This window comes from Prionailurus bengalensis, chromosome B1, assembly GCF_016509475.1.
Source record: "Prionailurus bengalensis isolate Pbe53 chromosome B1, Fcat_Pben_1.1_paternal_pri, whole genome shotgun sequence".
NCBI lineage: Eukaryota > Metazoa > Chordata > Mammalia > Carnivora > Felidae > Prionailurus > Prionailurus bengalensis.
In genome coordinates, this window is record NC_057344.1 from 200955210 (window position 1) to 200983037 (window position 27828).

Sequence of the window (27828 nt, forward strand, 5' to 3'; positions counted from 1 at the left end):
CACAGCTCGTGAGTTCGAGCGCCACGTCAGGCTCTGTGCTGACAGCTCGGAGCCCAGAGCCTGCTTCGGATTCTGTGTGGGTCTCTCTCTCTGCCCCTAACCCACTCGCATTCCGTCTCCGTCTCTCTCAAAAATAAACATTAAAAAAAATGTTTTAAAAGATTCTCTTTCCCTCTGCCCCTCTCCCTGCCTCTCTCTCAAAATATTTGCAAAAAAATTTTTTTAAAAGAAAATCATTCAGGATTCTAGACAGTTCCCAGGGAGTTGGTAACTGATCATGTGAGAAATGTTCAGCGTCGGAGCGCCCGGGCAGCTCAGTCAGTTAAGCATCCAACTTCAGATCGGGTCTTGATCTCACCATTCGGGAGTTTGAGCCCAGATCGGGCTCTCTGCTGTCAGTGCAGAAGCCTCTTCTGATCCTCTGCCTGCCTCTCCCTCTGCCCCTCCCCTGCTCATGCTCTCCATCTCTCAGAAATAAATAAAAACATTAAAGAAAAAAAAAACCTTAAAAAAATGTGCAGCCTCATCTGCAGTGAGATACTACTATTCCTCGCCATGTGATTTGCAACAAGTAAAATCATTGAGAAGAGTGCTGGTAATGCACGGAAATACTCACTCCCATATCCTGTTTAGAGTACCATAAATGACAACTTTAGAACATAATAAGCAAACCCTTTGATCCTGCAGTCCCACTTGTGGGGATTTATCCGGTCAAATGAAAGTATCTGTATGTATGTAACGCTATGCTCAAGACCGCTAGGGCCAATACAGTCACAAGACAAACAAGTAAGCGACCCAAACTGCAAACCTATAGGGCGATTGGTGAATAAAATATGATATAATCACACTATGGGATGCTTTGCAGCTATAGGGCCGCAGTTTCTTATTTGAAACTCTTGGGGCCAGATATGTTCTCATATCTCGGAATTTTTCGGCTTTAAAAATATATTTATGTTAGATAACATATACCTTAGCAATATGAAAAGAATATATGTCTGATAGTTAATAATACTTAAAAGCAACACATAGTATATATTATGTAACACCCCCATAGGGGTTAAATGAATCACCAAGGGGGATCAAATATATTTGATAATCAAATATATTAACATTTTATAGCAAAACATGAATATTCACCGTAAGTGGAATAAATAGAACTATAAAGGGAAGTTTCAGGTCAAGTTTTATCACCAAGTAATCATCAAAATTATTGGATTTCTTTCCAATGGAGAACAAGGGTAAGGCCATTGAGGACAGACCTATGTACACAGACCTGTGAATGGAAAGATGTCATGATGCATGGCTAAATGCAAAAGTAACTTCTGGAACAACCCATGGACTTTGATCTCATGACCGTAAGGACAAACCAATATGTGTGGAGACACATATGCAGAAAAGGGAGAAAGGACAGAGAACCAGGTGACTCCGTGTGGTTACGAGCGGGGGCGGGGGAGCGGCTCAGATGCACATTTGCAGTCTTTGACTTACTCTAATCAGCTGGTGTCACTTTCATAATGCAAATACTAATATTTTTTAAAGAAAGGGAGAAGTGAAGGAAAACCAAATAAAAGCCATATGGGAGGGTTTCAGGGTCCTCTCCGTGTGGTGGCTCTGCATGGAAGCCTACAGGTGTGCGGGCAGAAATGACTGAGACCCTCCCGTGCCTCACTGTCAACAATGGGACTGTGGATTCGTTTGTTAGTATTAGAAATGGGCCTGGGAGGGGCACCTGGGTGGCTCAGTTGGTTGAGCGTCTGACTCTGGCTCAGGTCATGATCTCGCAGTTCGTGAGTTCGAGCCCCGCGTCAGGTTCTACACTGACAGCTTGGAGCCTGGAGCCTGCTTCTGATTCTGTGTCTCCCTCTCTCTGCCCCTTCCCTGCTTGTGCTCTTTCTCTCTGTCTCTGTCTCTGTCTGTCTGTCTCTCTCTCTCTCTTTAAAAAATAAATAAAACGTTAAAAAAAAAAAAAGAAATGGGGCCTGGGCAGGTGCGGGGGTCAGACCGGCCCTGGCTGCAGAAGGTGGGGTTTGAGCCACACCGAGGCGGGATAACACAGCTATGAGCAAACACATACGAGAAACCACCCAACGTGTGTGCCAGCCGCTGTAGCATTTTGCTTTTCTTAAGCCCTGCCTCCTCCCAGCCGCTCTCTGGGATGGGTATTTCGCTGCCACCCTCCCCACTTTACAGACGAGGAAAATGAGGCCCAGGGACACGAAGTGCCTCGCCCAAGATCAGACAACTAATCACAGCCCAGCTGAGACCCAAAGCAAGTCGGTGTGGCTCGGAGTCTGTGCCCACCGCTAGGCCGCGCTGCCTCCCTGCGGGTAGGACGTGGCACGGCCACCAAGTCCAGCCCCAGAGGCTGCGGCAGCTGCATGTTCTAAGGAAGCCCCCTGGGTGGGCACATGCTGCGTCCGGCCTCAAGGGGTTCCCAGCAAGGGCCTGGCTAGATGACTTAAGCTTCACCCACAAGCACCCGAAGGGAACTGGACATCCTCACGGAGTACCCGGCGGCCACATCCCACCCAGGAGCTCTGAACATAGCATCTGGCAGAAGCCTGCCCACACATCAGGGCTGGCAGCTAAGCCTGAGATTGGGGATTTGCACGTGAACCCACTGGTGCTCTCTCTGTCCACTGCGTCCGATGCTATCAGGCGCGCGTCTCGAGTGAGCCTCATGGCACCTGCTGTGGCGGGTGTCTGTGCACCTCCTGGGGGTTCCCTCCAGGCCCTCCCAACGTCAGTTTTCTGTACGCAAGCCACTTGGGTGTTTAAGTCCCAGCATCCCGAACACAGCTTTCAGGTTTTCAAATCCAACCATTTTCACATGATGTGATGACAAACAGAGAAATGTGATTGCGTTTATATCTGGCATTCAGATTTCTCAGGGTTGGCTCTGGTATGTACCAAGTTCCCCGGGAGGCCAGTACTAACTGTCAGAATGCTACTCTGTCCCTCTCACCCCCTTCCTTCCCTGCTTCTCTTCACCCCCTTTACCCCACATCTCCTGTCTCCTTCCTTCTCGGTCCTTCTTACTTCCTTCTCTGGCTTCTTAAACACTTACATATGGGTGCGCCCAGCCTCTCTGTGTCCCGTCTGCTGCCATTACTTTAGGCTCGATGGAAGGTGGTCTCAAATCCCCAGCCGCCTCCCCACTGGATTCCTCAGGCCCCCACTGACCATAGCAAACAGCAGAACGAGAGTGTCCTCTGGGCATGAAAACCCTCTCTCCACCCTCTCTCCTCGCCATGGCCACTCAGCTTCCTGGGTGAGGGAGTCCAGACTGACCCCTTTCATTTATTTACCGTGAGCTTTGACTTTCTGGGTCAGTGCCTCCAAACTTTTAATCCATAAACGTTTGCATCATGTCCTCATTAGATTTGTTTACTTAAAAGTAATATGCATGTATCACCAAAAACTCACATCGTAAGACTGGCACAGGGGCGCCTGGATGGCTCAGTTGGTTGAGCGTCCAACTCTAGCTTTTGGCTCAGGTTGTGATCCCGGGGTTGTGGGATCGAGCCCTGCATCAGACTCCACACTGAGCGTGAAGCCTGGTTGAGATTCTCACTCTCTCTCTCTCTCTCTCTCTCTCTCTCTCTCTAAACAAACAAGAAAAAAATTGCACATCACTGAGACATTTTTTGTGTGTATGTGTATATATACCTACACATTCAAATGGTATTAACTGTCTCCATGTTATTAATTAAATTCTCAAAACTTGTTCATCTTACAGCTGAGAAAATTTATACCTTTGACCAAACTCTCCCTATTCCTCCCAACCCCAGACCCTGGCAACCACTTTCTATTCTCTGCTTCTGTGAGCTTTTTTTTTTAAATGTAGATTCCACATAGAAGTGATACATTCTGTATTTGTCTTTCTCAGTCTGGCTTATTTCATTTAGCATGTGATATCCTCAGATCCATCCATGTTGTCAAAAAAACGCCAGGATGTCCTCCCTTCTCACGGCTGAATGGTACTCCATTGTTTATACACACCACATCTTCCTTATCCTTGCAGCCATTGGTGGACCTTACATTGTCCTAAATTTGTCTAAGTTTGTCTACTGTGAATAATGCTGCCCAAACTAGACATTTTCAAAGTATCAGATACAAATAGTATTCTGTGTAGAAGTTCTAATATGTTCTTGTACCCACCATACAGCCCACAGCTTTAAGTAGACAAGGAAATAGCCCAGCCGTCTGCAGCTCTTGCTAACTGGGGTTTCTGTTTCTCTATCTCCAGGACATGTTCACATCACAGACTTCAACATAGCGACGATCGTGAAAGGAGCAGAAAAGGCTTCCTCTATGGCTGGGACCAAGCCCTACATGGGTGAGTGTTCCAGGCCCCTTTGGGGTGTTGTAGGCCCAGTGCCTGAGGCATCAGCGTTCCTGTGCTTCACCCCCACCCCCACGCCTACCTGCCACCCCCACACCAGGCCCCATCCGCTCCCGGTAGGTGCCAGGCACTCTCACACTTTTGTCTTTGCTGTCTTCCCTGCCAGGAAGACCTTCTCCTCCTGTGATTTCTAGAGGACTCCTACCCAGATAGAAAACCTTGCTTCAGGGGGAAAAAAAAAAAAAGCAGACAAAACCATTTTTTTCTTTTTTATTAGTGTCCAGTGGTGTTGCCAAGATATAACTTTGGTATTGGTCATGTGGGGTCTGTATTCTTAGGTACACAGTGTTTTTCCAATGTGTTTTTTCAAGTTGGTTTTTCTTTAAGACCTTTGATGGAAGTATCATTTTTAGTAAGCATGCTATCTCCTTACTTTGTTTTCTCCGGGGACACCTACTGTCTGAATGTGGGGCCTTTACAAATCTTCAATATTTTGTGATTTTCAAATATTTTGTATCTCTTCCTTTATTTGTTTAAAACTTTCCTCATTTTTCTCTTTCTCCTTCTTTTAAAGAGTATCTGTTGTGTTTATTTGCTTTGTGTGCTTTCTAGGAAAATATTTATTGCAGAAGTAGTTTTCCCTTTATTTCTATTTTTTTTTCCTGAATTTTCTTGCCTGATTTCTGAGTTTTTTAAATTCCGATTTATGTTGTCCTTTCACGTCTTGCATAGTTTTCTTAATGTCTGTATTAATTATTAATTCTTAATGTCTATGTGAGTTATTGATGACCGTGTAGCAACGCAAGTCAAAACTTAGTGGCTTATATCATGTTCACGGATTGGAAGAATTACGACTGTTCAGATGTCCATACCACCCAAAGCACTCCACAGATTCAGTGCAATCCCTATCAAAATACCAATAGCGTTTTTAATAGAACTAGAAGCAATAGTTCTAAAATTTGCATGGAACTTTGCAAAAGGCCCCTGACTAGTCAAAGCATTCGTGAAAAAGAAGAAGAAAGCTGGCAATATCACAGTCCCAGATTTCAAGCTGTACTGCAAACTGCAAACTGCAGTAACCAAAACAGCATGGTACTGGCACAAAAACAGACACAGAGGTCAATGGGATGGAAGAGAGAGCCCAGAACTAAACTCACACATACACGGTTAATTAATCTATGACAAAGGAAGCAAGAATACACAATAGGAAGGTGACAGTCTCTTTAACAAATGGTGCTGGGAAGACTGGACAGCTACGTGCGAAAGAATGAAACCGGACCCCTGTCTTACATCATTCACAAAAATAAACTCAAAATGGGTGAAAGACCCAAATGTGAGACCCGAAACCATAAAACCCCTAGATGAGAGCACAGAGAAACACTGGCCATAACAACATTTTTTTGGATAGGTCTTTTCAGGCAATTAATCTATTGGAATTACATCAAAATAAAAAGCTTCTGCACAGTGAAGGAAACAATGAGCAAGATGAAAAGACAACCTACAAAATGGGAGAAGACATTTGCTAATGACATATCTAATGAAGGGTTTGTATCCAAGAACTTCTATTGTTGTATAATGATAATAAGTCCATTAAAAATGGGCAGAAGGCATGAATAGACATTTTTTTCCAGAGGAGACATCCAGATGGCCGACAGGCACATGGAAACATGCTCATCATCACTCATCATCAGGGAAGTGGAAGTCAAAACCACAATGTGATGTTACTTCACACCTGTCAGAATGGCTAATAACAAAAAGACAAGAAATAACAAGTGTTGGTGAGGATGTGGAGAAGGAGTCCTCATGCACTGTTGGTGGGAATGTGGACAGGTGCAGCCGCTGTGGAAAACAGTATGGAATCTCCTCAAAAAAAATCAAAACTAGAACTACTATATGATCCAGTAATTCCAGTTCTGGATGTTTACCCAAAGAAAACAAAAACACTAATTCAAAAACATATAGGCTCCCTTCCTGGATTGTGACATTATTTACAATAGCCAAGATACAGAGGCAACCTAAGCGTCCATCAATGGATGAATGGATAAAGAAGATGTGGTGTATATACACAATGGAGTATTACTCAGTCATAAAGAGGAATGAGATCTCACCATTTGCAACCACACGGATGAGCCTAGAGGGTATTATGCTAAGTGAAATATAGAAAGACAAATACAATATGGTCTCATTCATATGTAGAATCTAAAACGCAAAATAAACAAGCAAACAAACAAAAGGCAGAAACAGACCCATCATTCAGAGAACAAGCTAATGGTTACCAGAGGGGGAGGTAGATGGGGGGAGGGGGAAATGGGGGAAGGGGAGGGGGAGGTACACACTTCCACTTAGGGAAGAAATGAGTCACGTGATGAAAGGCACAGCATAGGGAACATAGTCGATGGCACTTTCGTAGCGTTGTATGGTGACAGGTGGTAGCTATACTCATGGTGAGCACAGCATAACGTGTATAGCATTGTGGAATCACCTGAAACTAATGGAACACTGGGTGTCAACTGTACTTCAATGAAAAACAAAGAAAGGAAGTTTGGAGATGACAAAAAATAAGTTTGGAGAATGATAAATGAACATTGTTTTAAAAAAACACTTAGTGGCTTAGAAGAGTGACATCGTGCTGTGTCTCACAACCCACCATTTGCCTGAATGGTTCCTCTGCTGGCTTAGGCTGGGCTCACTCATCCACTGGGGGGGGGGGGCGCCCACTGGGGGCAGATCTCAGCTAGGACAGCTGAGTTCAATGAGTCTCTATGTGGTCTTGCATCACTGGGGGGACTGAGTGAGCTTGCTCACATGGTGGCAGTGGTTTCCAGAAGGAGAACCCACTTCCCACATGCTTTCAAGCTTCTGCTTGTTTCACGTTTCCTGACATCCAGTTAACCAAAGCAAGTCACATGACCACGACCAGAGACTATGTGGGAGGGGACTGCAGGGGGCATGGATACCAGAAGGGCTGACTCATTGGGTAACCATTAATGAAACAACCAATCACATCTTTTAATGCTTCTGAAATAGTAGGTCACGGTTTTCCTCTGTTTTGAGATGGAGAGTCGTGCATCTTTCTGATCCATCGTCATTGTTAAGTGAGTTATTCTGCTCTTTATTTTCTTTCCTCTTAGGATAACTTTGCATGGAATTTGACTTAGATACCTTTCTCTTTCTTTATTTTAATGTGAAATTAGTTTTCCTGAACTTTTGGATGATGATGTGGTTCAGGCTAACTTTTCTTTTCTTTCTTTCTTTTAATTAGATGTTTATTTATTGGGGCGCCTGGGTGGCTCAGTCGGTTAAGCATCCGACTTCAGGTCAGGTCATGCAAGATCTCACAGTTCATAGGTTCAAGCCCCGCGTCGGGCTCTGTGCTGACAGCTCAGAGCCTGGAGTCTGCTTCAGATTCTGTGTCTCCCTCTCTCTCTGCCCCCCATCCTCTGTCTCTGTATGTCTCTCAGAAATAAATAAAAACATTTGAATTTTTTTTTAATTTATTTTAAGAAAAAGAGCGCAAGCAGGACAGGGGCAGAGAGAGAGGAGAAAGAGAATCTTAAGCAGATTCCGTGCTCAGCACAGAGCCTGATGCAGGGCTCGATCCCATGACTCTGAGATCACGACCTGAGCCAATATCAAGAGTCAGACACTCAACCGTCTGAGCCTCCCAGGTGCCCCCAGCGTAGCTCTTCTAATCGAACATCTTCTGTTGTTTTCAAGAGTGTCCAAATCCACTGGGACTTGCTATCTGGGACTTCCTGATCTGTTCTCCTTCCCCACTTTGATCTGGAACATCTCTTTCTTTAGTCTATAGGGGCCCCTGTCCCACTGAGCTTTTGATTCCACTTTCAACAGTTTCTCCTTGGGGCTCCTTCTAGAAGGGAGCTCCAGCTGGACGACAGACATTTGGGGTCCCAGACTGACCTGCCCCCACAGAGCACTGGACTGGACAGGCTCTTCCAGACTTTAGCCACTGTTCTCAAACTGGCCAGCTAGGCCTTCCAGGAAATTCTTGCAGGCTGTGTTGGCGCACTCTGTTCTCTAGCCCGTCGTATCCGGTCCTGTGTCTTCTCTGTTTCCCTCTGTTCAGAAATCACTACCACGGGAGTCTCATCACTATTGCTGGTTTGTTTTCACACACTTACATTTAGGGACTTGTGGGGAGACAACTTAGTTTTGTAGGAAGTGTCACGCATGGGTTTTGGCTTAGCTGTTTATCTGCTCTGTCAGTTCACATGCGTCGATGTGTAGAGATTCAAAACTATGTCATCACCTCCGAGAATTCACTACGTGTGTCGTTCATCTTTTATTTATTAAATAAGTGAAGTTTGGCCACAAATAATGGTAAAAATAGTCCTTCTTAGGGGGTGCCTGGGTGGCACAGTCGGTTAAGCGTCCGACTTCAGCCAGGTTAGGATCTCACGGTCTGTGAGTTCGAGCCCCGCGTCAGGCTCTGGGCTGATGGCTCAGAGCCTGGAGCCTGTTTCCGATTCTGTGTCTCCCTCTCTCTCTGCCCCTCCCCCGTTCATGCTCTGTCTCTCTCTGTCCCAAAAATAAATGAACGTTGAAAAAAAAATAAAAAAAAAAATAGTCCTTCTTAGTATTTGCTACATGCCCAGCCATTGAGCTAAGTGCTTTCCATCCACAGTCTTATTTAATGTCACAAACAGGCACAATTATTCATTTCCATTTTAGAGCTGAGGAAAGACGTCGGTGATGAGGGTCAGACCCACGTCAGCATGAACACCAGAAGGCATGCATTCAAGGGAGCCTGTTCACTTCAGATAGTCCCCTTGGGACGCTGAATCTTCACACCGATATGGCTTTCACTGTTGAAGGTCTTTCTGAAATCCCTTTACAGAAGGTTCCAGAGCTGAGGCTAGTCTGTCCAAGGAGGCCACTGACTTAACAAATGGATGGGAGAACAGGAGTGGGAGGGATGTTAAGGCTGCCTCCCAGGCTTCCGTCTTGCACAGCGAGGTAGACTATAGTGATGTCCTCTGTGTGGGAAGCACAACAGGGCCCACAGGTGTGTGGGGTTCCAGGAAATTGAGTTTGAAATTGAGGTGTCTGGGAAATGCTGTCCAGGCTCCTGGAGTGATGTGGACAGGATTGTGGACTGGGGAGTTACCAGCACTGAGATTCGGCAGAGCCGAGGCAGTGACAGGGTCCCCCAGGGAGGATGCAGAAGAGAGGAAGAGTGCCAAGCCTGAGGCCCAGGGGACACCATGCCAGGAGCAGCCAATAGAGCTGAACGAGCCATCATCTCCAGAAGGGCAGTGAGGAGGCAGAAAGGACAATAGGAGAAATGTGTCCCATTTGGAGCCGCCTTCGTAACCCTGTAAGTTAGTTCTGACTTCCTTTAAGCTATTTATTTCCCCAAAAGCAGACTGATCTCCAGGAGTGTAGACCGTAGGCCACAGGAGAAATTCAGATTAGTATTGTATCAGCCCTTTCTTCTCTGCCTCTGCTCCACCGCCATGCATAGCAGACTTTCCGGCACCTCCTCAGAGATGCCACCGGGCCTGCCCAGCCTCATTCCCTGGCTGCCCAGTGATGTCCTGGCTCCCAGCCTCTGGGGAAGCAGACAAGTGGTGACCCAGCTGGCCACTCTCCACAGGGGCCCCACGTCCAAAAGGGAGAAGAAAACCAACACGTATTGTGACCCTGCTACATGTTTGTCATTGCAATTATCTATTTATTTATTTTGAGAGAGAGTGAGCACAAGCAGGGGAGGGGCAGGGGTGGGGAGAGAGAGAGAGAGAGAGACAGAGAGAGAGCGAGAGAGAGAGAATCCCAAGCAGGCTCTGCACTGTCAGTGCGGAGCCCAATGCGGGGCTCGAACTCACAGACCGTGATATCGTGGCCTGAACCGAAACTAAGAGTTGGATGCTTAACCACCTGAGCCACCCTCAGAAGATCCATGTGAGGTTTCTACATCTCTCCATTGTATAGATGAGGAAGCTGAGGCCAGGGAGGTTGATTCACCTACCCAGAGTTACACCGCTGGCAAGTCAAGGACCCAGAATTTGAAGCCATGTCTGTTTGGATCCAAAATCTGCACTTTTGCCACATACCAAGTTGCCTTTTGACCCGGAGTTCCTGCGTTGCAAAGCCGTATTTCTCAGACAAGACAAAAGCCTATTGTCCCAAGTGTACGTGGGATTCGGGGCTCCTGGTTTCCTTCTATTTAAAGGAGCCTCAGCCCTATGTTAACACGTGAACAGGAGAGAGTTTTACGGGATTTAGCAGGCACAACTGATTTACCCAATGGATCTATTTTCAGACACCATGGGAGTTTACTGGGGAGGACGGGGTGAGGGAGAGCTCTCTCAATAAATTCAAACCCTACAGCTCCCACGGCTGTAAACTCCTGAGGTCAAGTGGCAGCTTGGTCGATTTTGTTCACTTGCGTGATTCAGTTCAAAGGCCCAATAACGAGCTCCCAGGATGTTCCAAACACAGATTCAGAGAACAGGCTGATGAGTAAGCTCCCAGAGGTTCCTCATGAAGGATGATCCTGGAAGAGGCATTTGCATGGAACTGAATTTTCATTAATTAAAAGAGCAGATGGCACTCACAATCAGAGAAAAATAGAAATCTCTCTGAAATGTGCCAGATTAGAAGTCAGAAATGTTCCAGAGGCCGCCCAGGGCTTCAGAGTTTATTCATCTGTGGTGAAATGAAGAGTCAAGTGTTCATTCAGCGAATATTTACAGAACATTTAGGAGATGAAGGGCTCAGAGACGAGTGATGTTCTCCGGGGCCTCGGAGGCTCCCCGGCTAGTGGGGCAGACAGACGCGTGGGCACAGGTGTAAACAGGACCCTGTCAAGACAGATTCCTGGAGAAGGCGACAATCTGAGTTAGACTCTGAGGGTGCGTTCTGAGTTTGCCTGTTCGGTAAGGACAAGGAGAGGCCGTTTCAGGCGGGGGCAACAGCATGGTGTAGGGGGGACATACGCAGTTTTATTTTTCTTTATAGCTTATGGAACAAGACGGGGTGGGGTGGGAACCAAGATGAGGGTCTTGAGTTGACAGGACTCAGGCCAAAGATGAGGGTCTTGAGTGCCATGGTAGGGACTGCGGAACGAGCTGAAAGCCAGGAGTGGGCCCAGGTGAAGTGTGGCCTCAGCGTGGGGCAGTCTGGGTGTCTCACGCTAGTGGCCGATCTCGTTACACCCAACATATGCACGTTAACATGCTCAACACGGCGAGTCCTCAAGAAGTGTTGGCCGCCAGACCAACTGATAGTTTCCTCATCTGAGAGATGGGGTGGATGGTTCGCAATCTGCTTTGTAAGTTGTCTGTGAAGATTTCGTGCCGTGGCTGTAGAAGGCACATAACGTAATGCCTGACAAACGGTAGATGCACACAACTGGTAGCTGGTAGTGTTATTGTTATTATTTCCATTATTTCTGTCGTTATTGTTTAGATGGTTGATTATTTGGTATCAGCTTAGCACTGGGAATCCAGAGCCTGGATTGGGAATCCCCTTGCCTCACGGAGCTCACAGTCTAGCGGGGAAAACGGACCCTAAACAGCTCCTGGTTCACGATCAGAGCAGGGTTGGCTGGAGGACGCTGGGTGCACTGGGGGACCAGTGCCGGCACTCACCAAATGTTAGTTCCCTTCCCCAGGAGGCTGCAGTGAGCAGACAAGGGTGGCTTTGGAGCCATCATGATGATGGGAGTATGTTTCTTGTTGAAATGATTGAGGCTAGTGAAGTTTGCTAACTCTTGTGTCAGGGTGAGTAACAGAGCCAGCATTCAGACCCAGGCCAGTGAGGCTCCAGTGCCCAGTGTCTTTCCTGAGAATTTGTCATTCATCCATCCATCCATCCAACAGAAATCTATTGAGCACTTTCTATGTGCCAAATAGTGTTCTATGGCTCCAAAATACATCTGAGAACAAACAGATAATTTTCCTGCATGCATTGGCTTGGCTATTTGTAAGGTAGATAATCACTTTAAAAATCATCAACCTGATAAATCTGTAGTTCGAGATGTTTACTTTTGAGTAACAATATTCATGCAGGAAAATACACTCTTTTAATGTACAGTTCTGTGAATTTGGACACAGACAGTCATATAAGCACCACCGCAAGAGAGTCTAGAACAGTTCCGTCACCCCCAAAATTCCCTCATCCCAGTCCCTGGCAACCAGTGATCAGTTTGGACTATTCCAGAAAATCATAGAAACGGAGTCGTATTGTCTATAGCCTTTCGAATCTGTTTTGTTTTCCTTTTTTTTTTTTCACTTCAAATGATGTATTTGAGATTTATCCATGTATCAGTAGCTTTCCTTTTGATTGCTAAGTAGAACACCACTGGATGAATATACATGATTATTTCATCCATTCACCAGCTGAAGGACTTTTGAATTGTTTCCAGTTTTACATAATTATGTATAAAGCCACTGTAAATATCGGCATTCAGGTTTTTATATGAACTTAAGTTTCCATTTCTCTAGAATAATTAGCTAGAAGCAGGATTGCCGGGTCATATGGTAAGCGTATGTTGAACTTTCTGAGAAACTGGCGAGCTGTTTTCCAGGATGACTGGACCATTTTACATCCCATAAGCAACGTATGAGGGTTCCAGTTGCTCTAGATCCTCACCAGTGCTGGTTATTATCCTGTGGTTATTGTTGTCCTATTAATCATTCTACTACAGAGGTGGTGGTTCTAATTTACAATTCCCTAGTGACTAATGGTGTTTTACATATTTTCATTTGCTTATTTTCCACCTAGACACCTTCTGTTCAAATCATTTGGCCATGATTTGGCCATAGTGACTTTTCTTAATCAAGCTTTTTTGAGAATTCTTTATATATGCTGCATATTAGTCCTTTATTAGATATCAAGTTTTGCAAAAATTTTGGCCAGTCAGTAGCTTGTCTTTCTATCACCTTAATAGAATCTTTTTAGAAGCAGAGCTTTAAATTTTGATACAATCCAATTTTTAAAAAAATGTGTTGATTGTGTATTTGGTGTTGTATCTAAACATCTTTTCCTCACATGAGGTCACAGAGATTTTTTTCCCTTTGTTTTCTTGTAAACGTGTTATACTTTTGGATTTTCTACTTAAAGCTACATGCATTTTTAATTTAGTTCTTCATATGGTGTGAGGTGTGAATCAAGCTTCATTTGCATCCAGCTGTCCAATAGTTCCAGCATGCTTTGATGAAAAGACTGTTCCTTCTCAACTGGGTTGACTTTGCAGTTTGTCAAAACTCAATTGGCCATAAATGTGTACATCCGTTTCTGGATTCTTTCCTGTCCCATTGGTCTATTTGTTTATGCCCTACCTGAGATCATACTTTTCCCCATACCTTTACAATAATCCTTGAAATCAGGTAGGGAGAGTCTTCCAACTTTTTTCTTCTTTTGAAAATCATTTTGGCTATTCTAGATCCTTTCCCTTTTCACTAAAACTTTAGAATACACTTGTTAATTTCTACAAAAACAAAACAAAGAAACCTCTGGGTTTTTGTTAGAATGGCACTGAATCTACAGATGAGTTTAGACAGAAGTGACACCCAAACAGTGTGGAGCCTTCCAACCACAGAGTATCTCTCCATAGATTTAGGATTTCTTGGATTCTTCCATCAATATAGTTTTCAACGTACAGATTTTATACATATTTTTTTACACTTATACCTAAGTATCGTATGGATTTTGGTGCTATCCAAATGGTACATTAAAAAAAAAAACCTAGTTACCATCTCCATTCATCAGCAGATGGACACTTGGGCTGTTTCCATAACTTGGTTATTGTAGATAACGGTGCTATAGACATGGGGGTGCATGTAAGATGTGGCATATATATTTACAATGGAGTATTACTCAGCCATGGAAAAGAATGAAACCTTGCCATTTTGCAATGATGTGGATGGAGCTAGAGAGTATTATGCTAAGTGAAACAAGTAGGTCAGAGAAAGACAAATACCACATGATTTCACGCATCTGTTTGTTAAGAAACAAACAAACAAAAGAGCAAAGGGAGGGAAAAAAAGAGGGAGAGAGGCAAACCAAGAAACAGACTTTAACTACAGAGAACTAATGGTCACCAGAGAGGAGGTGGTTACGGGGATGGTTGGAATAGGTGATGGCGCTTAAGGACTATACTTACCATGACGAGCACTGGGTGTTGTATAGAATTGTTGAATCACTATATTGTACATCTGAAACCCATATTATGCTGGATGTTAACTAACTGGAATTTAAATAAAAACTTTAAAAATTAGTTATCAATCATTAATTTCTGATCTATAGAGATACAGTTGAGTTTTGTATGTTGACCTTGTATCCTGCAACTTTGCTGAACTCACTTCTCAGTCCTAGCAGCTTTGGCAGTAAATTCTCTGGGCTTTCTATGTAGGTAATCATGTTTGCAAATCAGGGTAGTTTTATTTCCTCCTTCCTAATCTGCATGCCTTTTATTTTTCTTTTGTCTTGTTGCTGTAGCTAGAACATTCAATACACTTGGCCTTGATCCTGATCTTAGAAAGCATTTAGTTTTTTTACTGTTATGTTGGTATTAGCTATAAGGTTCTTTGTAGTTCGTTATTCTTTACCAGGTTAAGGAAGTTCCATGTATTTCCAACTTTCTTGGGGTTTTTAAAAATCATAAATGCATGTTGAATTTTGTGAAATATCTTTTCTCAACCCACTGAGACACTCGTGTGGTTTCTATAATCTGTTGAAAGATATTGACTGATTTCAGAAGGTTGAACTTCCCTTATATTTCCATAATAAATCTCACTTGGTCATAAGGTATTTTCCCTTCTATATAATGATGGAGTCAGTTTGCTAATGCCTCATTTACAATATTTACCCCTAGCTTTATGAGTTTTTTAGTTTTCTTTTTCTCGTAGCATCTTTGTATGATTTTGGTACCACAGTAACACTGGCAGTGTAAGGTGGGAAATGTTCTGTCCTCTTCCACTTCTGGAAAAACTGTATAGAATTGGTATTCTTTCTAACATATAGAATTGGTAGAATTGGCCAGTGAAGATATTTGGGCCTAGAGTTCTTTACAGGAAGCTTTTAAACTATGAATTCAATTTCTTTAATAAAGATGGTCTATTCTGTTTATTTCTCCTTAAGTCAGAAGAAGAAAGTAAATATTGGTTAGGATTTGGTCATTTACGTCTTTCAAGAAATGTCTCCATTTCATGTAACCTTGCAAATATTTGGGCTTACAGTCATTTGTAATATCCCCTGGTTACCTTTGTAATGAGTGTAGATTCGGCAGTGATGTCTCCTCTTTCATTCTGGAATTGGTCATTTCTGTTTTCTCTGTGATTTTCCTGGTCATTTTGGTTAGAGGTTTATCACATGTATTCATCTTTTTAAAGAACCAGTTTTTAGTTTCATTGATTTTCTCTGTTTTATTGATTTCTGCTCTGATCTTTTTTATTAACTTCCTTCTGCTTGCTTCGGGTTTAATTTGTTCTTTTTATTTTTTTAAATGTTATTTAGTTTTGAGAGAGAGAGAGACAGAGACAGAGCATGAGCCAGGGAGGGGCAGAGAGAGAGAGGGAGACACAGAACCCAAAGCTGTCAGCACAGAGCCCGACATGGGGCTCGAACTCACAAACTGCGAGATCATGACCTGAGCCAAAGTTGGACGTTTAACCAACTGAGCCACCCAGGTGCCCCTATTCTTATTGATTTTCTGTCTATTTATCATTAAGTGTTGAAATCCCCAACCGTAATTGTGAATTTGCCTATTTTTCTTTGCATTACAGTTTTGTCTCACATAGTTGGATGCTCCGCAGTAAGGTGTGTACATTTTTAGGATTACTACATCTTCTTGCTAAATTGTTGCCTGTGTCATTACATAACATCTTCTTCCATGTTCTGAAGTCTGTTTTTTTTTTTTCAGTTGGCCTTAAATGAACTTTTTAATGTTTGTTTATTCGGTTATTTATTTTTAAATATATTTATTTAAATTCAGGTTAGTTAACATATAGTGTAATAATGGTTTCGGGAGTAGAATTTAGCGATTCCTCACTTCCGTATAACACCCAGTGCTCATCCCACCAAGTGCCCTCCTTAATGCCCATCACCCATTTAGCCCATCGCCCCACCCTCCTCCCTTCCGGCAACCCTCAGGTTGTTCTTTGTATTAAGAGTGTCTTTGTGTGATATTAATATAGCCACTTCAGCTTTCCTTTGTTGATGTTTGCATGGTATTTCCAGTGGGGTGCCAGTAAATGTTTAACAACTAGCTCTCTGGTAAAGAGGAAGAAAGTCACTGATTTGTAGATTTTGCTGATTTTTGTAATGTAAGTCCACCCACCATGACTGACTTCAAGTGATCAGTGTGACATCATCGAACACAGAGTAGGAGAGAGATGAGCTGGGATAAGCCTGTTCCAGAACACCCCTGATAATATCTTTTTCCATCCACTCATGTTTAACCTGTATCTTTGTATTTTAAGTACATGTTATGTAGGCAGCCTTTTTTTAATCCAATCTAATAATTTCTGCTTTCCATTGATATTTAGACCATTTACACTTAATGTAATTAGTGAGATGGTTGGATTGAAATCCATCACCTTGCTTTTTCTTTGTTCCATTTGTTCTCTGTTCATTTGCTGCTCTTCTGCTTTATTTTGGATTCGTTCACCATTTTGTATGATCCCACTTTAATTCCCTATTGGTTTACTATTCCTACCTCTTTTTAAAAAATCATAGCTAGAGGTTGTCCTATATTTATAATATACACCATCAATTAATCTGCGTCTACCTTGATATCATACTGCTTCATGTGTAATGTAAGAATCTTACACCAGGGGCACCTGGGTGGCTCAGTCAGTTGAGCGTCTGACTTCAGCTCTGCTTCTGATCTCATGGTTCATGAGTTCAAGCCCCACATCAGGCTTGCTGCTGTCAGCACAGAGCCTGCTTTGGATCCTCTGTCCCCTTCTCTCTCTGCCCCTCCCCCACGTGCACTCTCTCTCTCTCAAAAATAAACATTTAAAGAAATCTCACAGGGGTACCTGGGTGGCTCAGTCGGTTAAACGTCTGACTTCAGCTCAGATCATGATCTTACAGTTTGTGGGTTCAAGCCCCACGTCGGGCTCTGCACGGACAGCTCAGAGCCTGGAGCCTGGTTTGGATTCTGAATCTCCCTCTCTCTCTGCCCCTTCCCCACTCATGTGTGCTCTCTCTCTCTTTCTCTCTCCCCCTCCCTCCCTCCCTCCCTCAAAAATGAATAAATGTTAAAAAAAATGTTTTAAATCTTACAGTAATATACTTCCAGTTCCTCCCACCTATCTTTTGTTTTATTGTGCTGTAGATATATTATTAATTGATTTTATGTTTGCTTCAGACAGTAAATTATATTTTAAAGTGGTTAAAAATGAAAAATACTGATTTTACATTTACATTCCTTTTACCCACTTCCGGTATTTTTTGTTTCTTTGTGCAGCCTCAGTGTCTACAGGATATCAAATTCATTCTACCTGAAAGGCTTGCTTCACCAATTCTTATCGTGAAAGTCTGCTGGTAGTGAATTCCTTCATTTTTTTATTGTTTGCTGCAAAAAGTCTTCATTTGTGTACATTTTAAAAAGAGATCTTGGGGCGCCTGGGTGGCGCAGTTGGTTAAGCATCCGACTTCAGCCAGGTCACGATCTCGCGGTCCGTGAGTTCGAGCCCCGCGTCGGGCTCTGGGCTGATGGCTCAGAGCCTGGAGCCTGTTTCCGATTCTGTGTCTCCCTCTCTCTCTGCCCCTCCCCCGTTCATGCTCTGTCTCTCTCTGTCCCAAAAATAAATAAACGTTGAAAAAAAAAAAAGAGAGATCTTAACAGAATTCTGGATTCAATTTTTTTTTCTCTTTCAGTGCTTAAATATGTCACTCTCTCGCTTATGGCAATGTTTCCGACAACAAATTTGCCATAATCCCTATCTTTGCTTTCCTGTGGGTCATATGCCTTTTTTCTTCAGCTGCCTTCAAGATTTTCTCTTTCTCTTTGGCTTTAGATACGATGTGCTTATGCATGTTGTTTCTTTTGTCATGTTGTGTTTATCCTGGTTGGTGTTCTCAGAGCTTCTTAGACGTGTGGTTTGGTGACATAATTCTTTGGACAACTCCTGATTGTTATCTCTGTAAACATTTTTTCTGACCCGTTCTCTCCCTCTCCCTCGCTCTCTCTCTCTCTCTGTTTCTGAGATTTCAGTTACATGTATGTTAGACCTTCCATATTTCCCCATAGCAGTTGGATTCTCTGTTATTTCTCCCACTTTTTTTTTTCTCTTATTTGCCACTTTGAATAATTTCATTCGACTTACCTTCAAGTTCACCTCTTTTGTCCTTGGCTGTTTCAAGTCTATTGGTGAAGCATGTTGGAAGCATGCTTTATCTCTGGCACTATGTTTTGCTTTGTTTTTATTATTGTTAGAGTTTCCATCTGATTCTTTTATAGGTTCCATCTTTTGGTTGAAATCCCCATTTTTTAATGTGCACTGTTTTTTCCACTAGATGTTTGAGATGTTTGAGATGACAGGAACTGCCCTGTTAGTTCTCACATCTGGTTCATATCCGAACATGGTTCTGTTGAGTGCTGTGTCTCTTCACACTGGGTTTTTGTTTTTTCTTTCCATCGTGTGTCTTACAGCTTTTGGTGAAAGACTGGACATTTCACATAGGACAGTGTTTATACCTGGAAATGGATGTGTCTCTCCCACGACTGTGCCTTTAGTGTTGTGTGTATGGAAGAACTGAGTCAGTCTAATCAGGGGTTGAGCTGAGTCAGGGTCGGTATGGTTACTCTCAACACACCTCCTCCTGAGTTAGTGTTCCCTCAATGTTCCTGTTCAACCTTCCACTTCAGGCTTTCTCTGTGGGCCTGTGCCTTAGAGAAGGTCTCACTCCTGTTCCTTCTCTTCCTTCTTGTTACTCAATACTTGGTCTGGTTGGGGGCAGCAGGGCACAGGGGACTACATGTTCCCTGTTGTCTTGGCTCAGCCAGTCTTCTCTGGGCTCTGTTTCGCCCAACATCTTGTCTCGGGGATGGGTCTTTCTCATTGACCCTGCCTCTCTCCCAGCAATGGGAAACCATGAATTGTCTGAGCCCAGAATGATTTTCTGTCCCTTCCCAGAGGTAGAGATTTTATTTTTCTGTTCCTTGCCTCTCACGCTCAGTGAGTATTCACCTGTGCCCTTGTGGTCACAGAATCTTCTGCCCTTCCTGCTTTATAAGGCTTTTGTTCCAAAGGGGCATGGGGAGCTGGACCTCGGAAGAGCTCTGTGCCCTCCGGAAGCAGTTGCTTTCTCTTCCCCAATCCTGCATGAAGGCAAGCTTTCAACAGCCTCCTAGTCTCTTCATGAATACACAGTGAGGTCAGCAGAGAAGAGCCTGTGAGGAGAGGTGAATTCCCCTTGCATCTGGACAGCGGTTCTATTCTCTTACTTAAGCCTGCACACAACCTTCAGCAATTCGGTAATCACTGTAACAGAAGTCTCTCACCCTATGGTAGGTTCGGGGGGAATTTTAAAGAGCATTAATTTTCAGGGCGCCTGGGTGGCTCCGTCGGTTGAGCGTCCAACTTTGGCTCAGGTCATGATCTGAAGGTTCCTGAGTTCAAGCCGTGCATCGGGCTCTGTACTGACAGCTCAGAGCCGGGAGCCTGCTTTGGATTCTCTCTGTGTGTGTCTCTCTCTCTGCCCCTCTCCTGCTCGCTCTCTCTCTCTCTCTCTCTCTCTCTCTTAAAAATAAATAAAACATTAAAAAAAATTTTTAAGAACATTAATTTTTGTGGATAAACAGAGAATCTTGGAATCCTTTAAGAGACAGACACTATATAAATGAACTTTTCTTTTTTTAAGTTTATTTATATTTTTGAGAGAGAGAGGAGGAGGGCCAAAGAGAGAGGCAGAGAGAGAGAGAATCCCAAGGAGGCCCCAAGATGTCAGCACAGAGCCCAACGCAGGCTTGAACCTACAAACCGTGGGATCATGACCTGAGCCAAAGTAAAGAGTCAGATGCTTAACCGACTGAGCCATCGAGGTGCCCGTGAACTTTTCTGTCAGCATAACGTGCTGTGAGATCCCCAGTTTCACATACTGACTGTGTAAAATGCCCTGAGTCTAATTCTGTGCTTCCAGTTAGAACGCCATTCTCTAGGAAAACTTCCAAAGTCCTTTTTCTTTTTAAGCGACTAGTTTACTCTGACATGTTTAGCATGAAGTCGTTTTCTGGTTCTGGCACGTCATTTATTTTCATATTTCCTTATTAGCCAATCACACTTCCCTTCTCTTCCTCTTCTTGTGTAGACGTACGAAGTCCTAATGGTCAACACCTGAACAGTGTCTCAATGCTTTCATTTCAGTTGCTAATAATGCTGCTGGCGTTTCCAGAAGGAGAGAATTGATCAGACTGACGCAGTAGTTTCGTTTCTTCTCAAGTGTGTGACACCTGAATTCATCTGGCTAAGCTAGAGAGCCAAAGAAATATAAATGACCCCCAAGGGATCCAGGCAAAACCCGGGGACGCTGCTTATCTCTGCTTCCCACAGCTTTTCAGCACGCTTTAACGCAAAGAATTAGGAGGGAGCTCTTGAATCATTTGGGGACCAAGTACGACATGGACGTCCGTGAGCTGGGCTTTCACTTACGCGAGCATTGCACTGCTCATGCAATAATGAATTGGTATAACGATAACTGGGTCCCGTCTGTTGAGAACTTGCTGTGTGTCTGTCCCTGTATTAAATGCATCGCTTATGTTAGCTCACCATGGGGTAGGGGCTTTTATTATTCCACGGAATCTGAGACTCATACAGGGGTTGAGTCCTCGCCCAATGACAAACAGCCGGCAATGGTAGCCACTGAGACTGGAAGCTAGGACTCTGACCACTTTCTCTGCTACTCGGATGCACTGAGCATCCACTTCTAGACCAGCTCCGTGCTAATTCCTGAGCATCAGGGGCTGACTTAGTCATATATCCCTGCCCTCCAAGGGCTCACATCCCAGTGAGGAAGGTGGAAATGCATGCCATTAATTAAAATATAGCATGATCAGTGCTGTGGGGAGGTACACACCAGGGTTTGCCGAGACCCTAGAATAGGAGAGAGTAATAGGGAAGAACAGAGGAACAGCATGGTACTCAATGAACATTCCACAGGGGGAGTCAAATTTGGTCTGGGTCTTGAAGGATAAGTAGGAGCTTGTGAGTATAAAAAATAGAATAAAGATTATGAGACAAGCCACAGAAAATTAAAAATAAAGTATATCCTATTTTTTGCAGTTGGGCAAAATGAGCAGAATCAAGACAGGGCCCCAGGACAAGGTCGGGGCCGGATTTTAGGAATTCTCGTGCTGGGGCGCTTGAACTTTATTCTATAGCAAATAGAAAAACTTGGAGTGATTTTAATTCAGAGATTTGAACTCATGCATAACGACAAGACAACAATAGTAAAATTAGGTGGCATTTATTGGCACTTAATCTGTGCTCAGATGAAACTTCATTCTGTCATCATGATAAGATTATGGAGCAAATACTGTTTCTCCTTGTTGCCGATGAGGGACGCTGAGGCACAAATACGAGGTGACGTAGCCTGTACAAGGCCACTGGACCCATAAGTGTGGGAGCTGAGGTTCATTGGCAGGCCTGAAAAATTTCTTCACTCACACCTTTAACCCCTCTGCTCTGTTGGTTCTACTGACTCAGATGGAGGTGGGATTCGAATGCCAGGCTGGAGTGGGTGAGGGGCCCTGGTGAGTCCCTGTAGAGACAAAACAAGAACAGAGTAGAGAGGAAGTTTCTGGAAGAGAAAGTGACAAGTCTTGAGCCAATCAAATGATCAGAAGCAGAGACTGAAGGAGGCGCAGAGCCCGGGGACTCCGCGGTTCTGACTCGTGCAACTGAGCCGACCGTGGGCTGGAGCTGAGACCCCAGGAGGAGGGCAGTTGGAGAGGAAAGAGCTTGCTCAGGTGGGTTGAGTGTGCAGTGCCCGTGGGACCTCTAGGTGGAGGTGTCCAGGAGGCAGTTGGCTGCACAGATCTGGAACATCCCACCGCCCAGGACCTCCAAGCTGGAGACGGGGTCTTGCCAACGAAGAAAGGACCAGTGGGCAGGACACCTGGGTTCTGGTCCCAGCTGGACTGGAAGTCACTGAACCCCTCCAACTGGCTTCACCTCCTTCATCTAGAAAACGTAGGGGAGGGAGGAAATTACCGCGAAGGTCCCCTCTTGGCAGAAACATGGCAATTGTATGTTCCCAGTCAAGGAGGCAGTTAGGTTTAGGAACAGATCCCGGAAGCCCGTCAGCTTGTGGGCTAGACATTGGCTAGTGTATCACACTCCAGGACAGCAGTCCAAGCCTTCAGCCATACCCACAAAGCTAAACCAGCAGGGTGATAATTATAACTTAGGAGGTTATGGTATTTTTTTTCCATATTTTTAGTCTGCGTGGTTCTCGTGGGGTGACAGGTCCCACCACATGCGTGTTTACATTGCCAGGGAAGGGGAGATGTTAGCGGGAGGTGAGGCTGATCTTTCCGAGCCACTGGGCTGCGTGGCTCCCCAAGCCTGCCCAGCGTGCTTCTTTGTGCGCTCACAAGTGTTCATGGAGTGTGCAACACGCTCTGGGCTTGTGAAAGCTCCTGGGGATGTAACAGGAAAGGAAACAGACGCTGTCAAGGAAGGTGATTCGAGGATTTAAAGTCCTTTTTTATCAACGTGCAGGTTCACGGTGAACCATTTATTTATTTTTCTTTCGGGTGAAGTTGTAACCCTAATTTCCTCAAACATAGAATCCCAGGATCTTCATAAACGCTCTTGGTTTCAGTCCGGTTGAATTAACAGATTTAATGCAATGACCTTGTAGAGATTTTGGAATATACAACACATAAAGTAGCAGCACCTGGGTGGCTCAGTCGGTTGAGCGTCTGACCTTGGCTCAGGTCCTGATCTCACAGTTTGTGGGTTCGAGCCCCACGTCGGGCTCTGTGCTGACAGCTCCGAGCCTGGAGCCTGCTGCAGATTCTGCGTCCCCCCTTCTCTCTCTGCCCCTCTCCCACTCACGCTCTGTCTCTCGCTCTCAAAAAATCAATAAACATTTTTAAAAGTTAAAAAAATTTTTTAAACATATAAAGTATACATTATGCATGTGGATGAATGCATGTGGATTATTTTTATTTTCAGCATATTTCAGCATAAACATGGTGTAATTTGGTGGAAGACGTCTGGATTTTGAGGGAGACCCAGCAAGGTTCCGATCATCGTTCTGGATGACCCCAGAGAAAGGGGGAGGGGACGCTGGGTTCAGATAAGGCTCTGAGTCTCCCGGCCGTGCCCCCAGGCCTGTTACTTAACTACTCCAAACCCCAGCTTCCAGGATGGAAGATCCTAATAGCGCTGCCTCCCAAGGCCCTTCCGAGGATCAAGTGGAGTGTGAAACTATAGTTCATGCCCTGTAAATATTAGCTTTGCTGAGGAGTAAATAATCTATGTGAAAAACCTTGAAGAACTTATAGCACGTGGTCGATGTTCAATAAACGGCCACGTTAGTGTTGCAGCTCTCGGTGTCGTAAGTAAAATCACAACTCATGGAAATAAACGAACAGCTGTACTGTGCCCTGGGCTGGAAGTGGTAGGGATGGTGATCCCGTCCGGCCTTTTCCACTCACCATCTCCACGGCCCTGAAATTACCCCTTTACCCACTCAGTTTCTCCATCTGTGGCTTGGGTGCTTTGGGGCTGGGTGGGGAAAACGTGTGAAGGAACTTTGCACCCTAGAAAGCTCTTTGTGACTGATTTGTGCATCGCGATGGTGGTTAGAGGTGTCGCTTCCAGTGGCTGAAAATAGATTCGGGGTTGGCCCTTTCCCCACCAGGTCATTGCCAGAAGTTTTAATCAAGAAGGACTTGAGGAATTTCATTCATCTCTTAAAAAAAAAAAAGTTTGGGGCGCCTGGGTGGCGCAGTCGGTTAAGCGTCCGACTTCAGCCAGGTCACGATCTCGCGGTCCGGGAGTTCGAGCCCCACATCAGGCTCTGGGCTGATGGCTCAGAGCCTGGAGCCTGTTTCCGATTCTGTGTCTCCCTCTCTCTCTGCTCCTCCCCCGTTCATGCTCTGTCTCTCTCTGTCCCCAAAATAAATAAATGTTGAAAAAAAAAAAAAAGATTAAAAAAAAAAAAAGTTTATTTATTTTGAGAGAGAGAGTGAGTGAATGAGATCAGGAGAGAGGCAGAGAGAGAGAAGGAGACAGAGAATCTCAAGCAGGCTCTGCGCGGTCAACACAGAGCCTGACGCAAGGCTCGAACTCACACACGGGGAGATCGTGACCTGAACTGAAACCAAGAATCAGATGCTTAACCGACTGAGCCGCAGAGGCACCCCCGTTCATCTCTAATCCAATATAGGGGTACTCAGACTTTGGATCCTGGACATCCTTTCTAGGTAAGGTCATAACCAACTCCTCTCACCTGCTTGGTTTGTCATTTGCTGTCCCGGGGAGGCAGGGCTGCCCCTCCACAGGGCTGTCATCACTCACTGTCCTCCAGGGAAACCCCAGTCGTGGCTGTGGCAGCGTTGACCCATCCCATTCCTTCCTGAGCCAGACTCAACAGCAGCTAGCTCAAATTCTGTGCTGTTTGAAGATTAAATAACTTTATCCTTGCCAAATTCTTAAAACAAGGCTTGTTGGGGGTGCCTGGGTGGCTCAGTCGGTTGAGTGACCTCCGCTCAGGTCATGATCTTGCGGTCTGTGAGTTCGAGCCCCGCGTCGGGCTCTGTGCTGACAGCTCAGAGCCTGGAGCCTGCTTCGGATTCTGTGTCTCCCTCTCCCTCTGCCCCTCCCCCACTCATGCTCTGTCTCTCTCTGTCTCAGACATTTAAAAAAATTTTTTAATAAAAAATAAATAAATAAAACAAGGCTTGTTGGTACAAGCAAATGCTCCGTAAAGATTAGCCACTTTTATTAGCAATGTTTTGAGAGCTTAGAACAGTGCTTGGCCTGGCGCCTGGGTGGGTCAGTCGGTTAAGTGTCCGATTCTTGATTTCGGCAGCTCAGGTCATGATCTCAGGGTTCAGGAGTCCCAGCCCCGTGTCGGGCTCCGCACTGATAGTACAGAGCCTGCGTGGGGTTCTCTGTCTCCCTCTCTGTCTGCCCCTTCCCTGCTCACTCTCTCTCAAAAATTAATAAGCATTAAAAAAAAAAAGAACAGTGCTTGGCACATAGCAAGGTACATAGTTTGCTGTTTGTATTATAATCGTTCCTTTATTTGGTCAGTCAACACACCCTTCCCACGTGTCTTCTCCACACCCGAGATACAGGAATACCAAAGCAAGAGACCGTGACAGGCCCTGCCCTCGGGGAGCTCACAGTCTCCTGAAAAGCAGACAGATAAGCAAAAATGCATGGCGGGTGGGAATGTTGTCAAGGAGAGATGCCTGGGGAAGGTGGGGTGAAGAGGAAAACCAAATCTAATCTGGGGGGGTCCTAAGAAAGAATGATATCAGAGAGGTGTTTTGAGGAGTACAGGACGCACGTAAAGAAGTTTGCAGCGTCTGGTACCTAACAGCTTCCTGGAGGCAGTGTCTCTGGAGCTGCACCCTTTGTGAGAGAGCCTACTGAATGAGGGGAGAGAGCAAGAGACAGACAGACAGACAGATGGGGAGTTCTAGGAACATCGAGCAGTGTGCGGATGAAGGCCAGGGCAGCGTGGGCAACCCCAGGGGCATGGTACAGCTCAGAAAGATCTCCGGGCAGCACTAAGGACCCTGAGTGCCAGACCCCAGAAGTCCGGCTCACCTAACCGCACAGGTTCCCAGCCCTAGTAACTTCTCTCGCTCCACTAAAACTTAAAAAAAGACTCCAGGATCAGGTCAAATTTCCAAGCCACGTTTGCTATTGAGTTGGTCCCCTTAGAGAGCCAGCAAAGCACATGAGCCCATGAAAGGCTCTGAGAAGTCCAGCAGGAAGGAACGTGGTTGAACCTCGTCTTTTCCCGGACACGTTTGACCTCAGCATCCTTCCTCCTCCAAAATGTATTTGCCTCACACGGAGCTGATGGTATTCCCGGGAGCACAGATCATAAAACAGCCGTGAGGTCAGGGAGACCTTTAAGCTGGGTGCAACCGTGGCCTGCGTCTCGGATCAGAAAGCCAACTCCCCTGTCAGAATTGAGAAGGACAGACTGGAGAAGACGACTCTGGAGGCCTGAGGACTGGTGGGGAGGCCGCTGCAGGAGATCTGAGCAAGGGCTGTAAGTCCACACAGAGGAGGAAGCAGGTACAGGAGCTGTGCCTGGTGGAGTCACCTGGCTCTGATGGTGGAATTTAACTGTTACAGTGGTGCGTCCCCTGAACCTGGGAGTCAGGATCAGGGTTCTAGACTTAATAGCAGGGCTAGCGAGGGGGTGGCCGAGGCAAACCATTCCTCCCCCTCAAGCCCTGTGGCCAGTTCCAAAAGGGAGGGGACGATGCAAGATGGTTTCCAAGGGATGCTTCGCTTCTGTCGTGCTGACACTCTAAGGCCACCAGCCATCTCTACTTCTGAGGCATGGTCCGGCTTTATGGCATCAGGGGTGAAAGAGCCAATGGATGTGCATTATTAAATGCCTACTGTATACTTGGCTGAGCGCCAGGCCCTGGGAGGGAAGGAAGGCGTAAGGGAACATCAGGACCCGTCCTCACATAACTCCTGGCAGTCACCTTAGTACAGGAGAAAGGACTCTGGAGTCAGAAGACCGAGGGAGGCGAACCCCAGCTCTGCCACACCAGCTAGATGGCCTGGGGAAGTCCATGGCCCCTCTTAGTGATCTCCTTGGGCTGTACAACAAAGTACACAAACACAAGAGAAGGTCACTCCCTCGACGTTCTGGAGGCCAAATCGTTACCAAGATGTCAGCAGGGCTGTGCTCCCTCGGGAGACTCTAGGGGAGGACCCTTCCTTGCCTCTTCTGGCCTCCATTGGCTCCAGGGGTTCCTGGGTTTGTGGCCTCTCCAGTCTCTGCGGGCTCCCACGGCCCTCTCTGTGTCTCCAACCCCCTTCTTTTCTCTCCTATAAGGACGTCAGTAATTGGGTTTAGCGTGGGCCCTACAATTTATCTTGAGATGATTTTATCTTGAGGTCCTTAATTATATCTGCAAAGAGGCTGCTTCCAAATAGAGTCCCATTCACAGGTACCAGAGGTTAGCACTTGGATATAGCTTTGGAGGGATAGTATTCAACCCACCACACCCCTTCGTGCCTCTACTGTCTCCTCTGAAAATGGAGATCATTGTAGCACCTGCCTCATTGGGTGCCTGGGGCATCATAAGACCCTCGGCCTGGACCCTGGACAGCTGGTTGTTCTTTTTCCCCCATCCACATTCGGGAGGAGTCTCGTACCTGACCTCCAGCTTTACATCTGCCCGATGCTCTCGCTTCGACGCACTGTGATTCCGGGCCACCAACGCGCTCATCTCGGTGGCATGTGGATTATGACAAAAATGTTTTTCATGTTCTGTCGTCAGCCCCAAGTGTGCA

The 27828-nt window shown here is 45.4% G+C and overlaps 1 protein-coding gene across 5 annotated transcripts in view; it reads left to right on the forward strand.

The window, feature by feature from the left end:
• The window catches only part of STK32B (serine/threonine kinase 32B), a 397698-nt gene that overhangs the window by 334292 nt on the left and 35578 nt on the right, over positions 1-27828 (forward strand). For all 5 annotated transcript variants that reach the window (XM_043572988.1, XM_043572987.1, XM_043572989.1 and 2 more), the window contains exon 6: positions 4250-4339. In XM_043572988.1, the coding sequence (XP_043428923.1) occupies positions 4250-4339 (90 nt within the window). The remainder of the gene's footprint in view (positions 1-4249; positions 4340-27828) is intronic.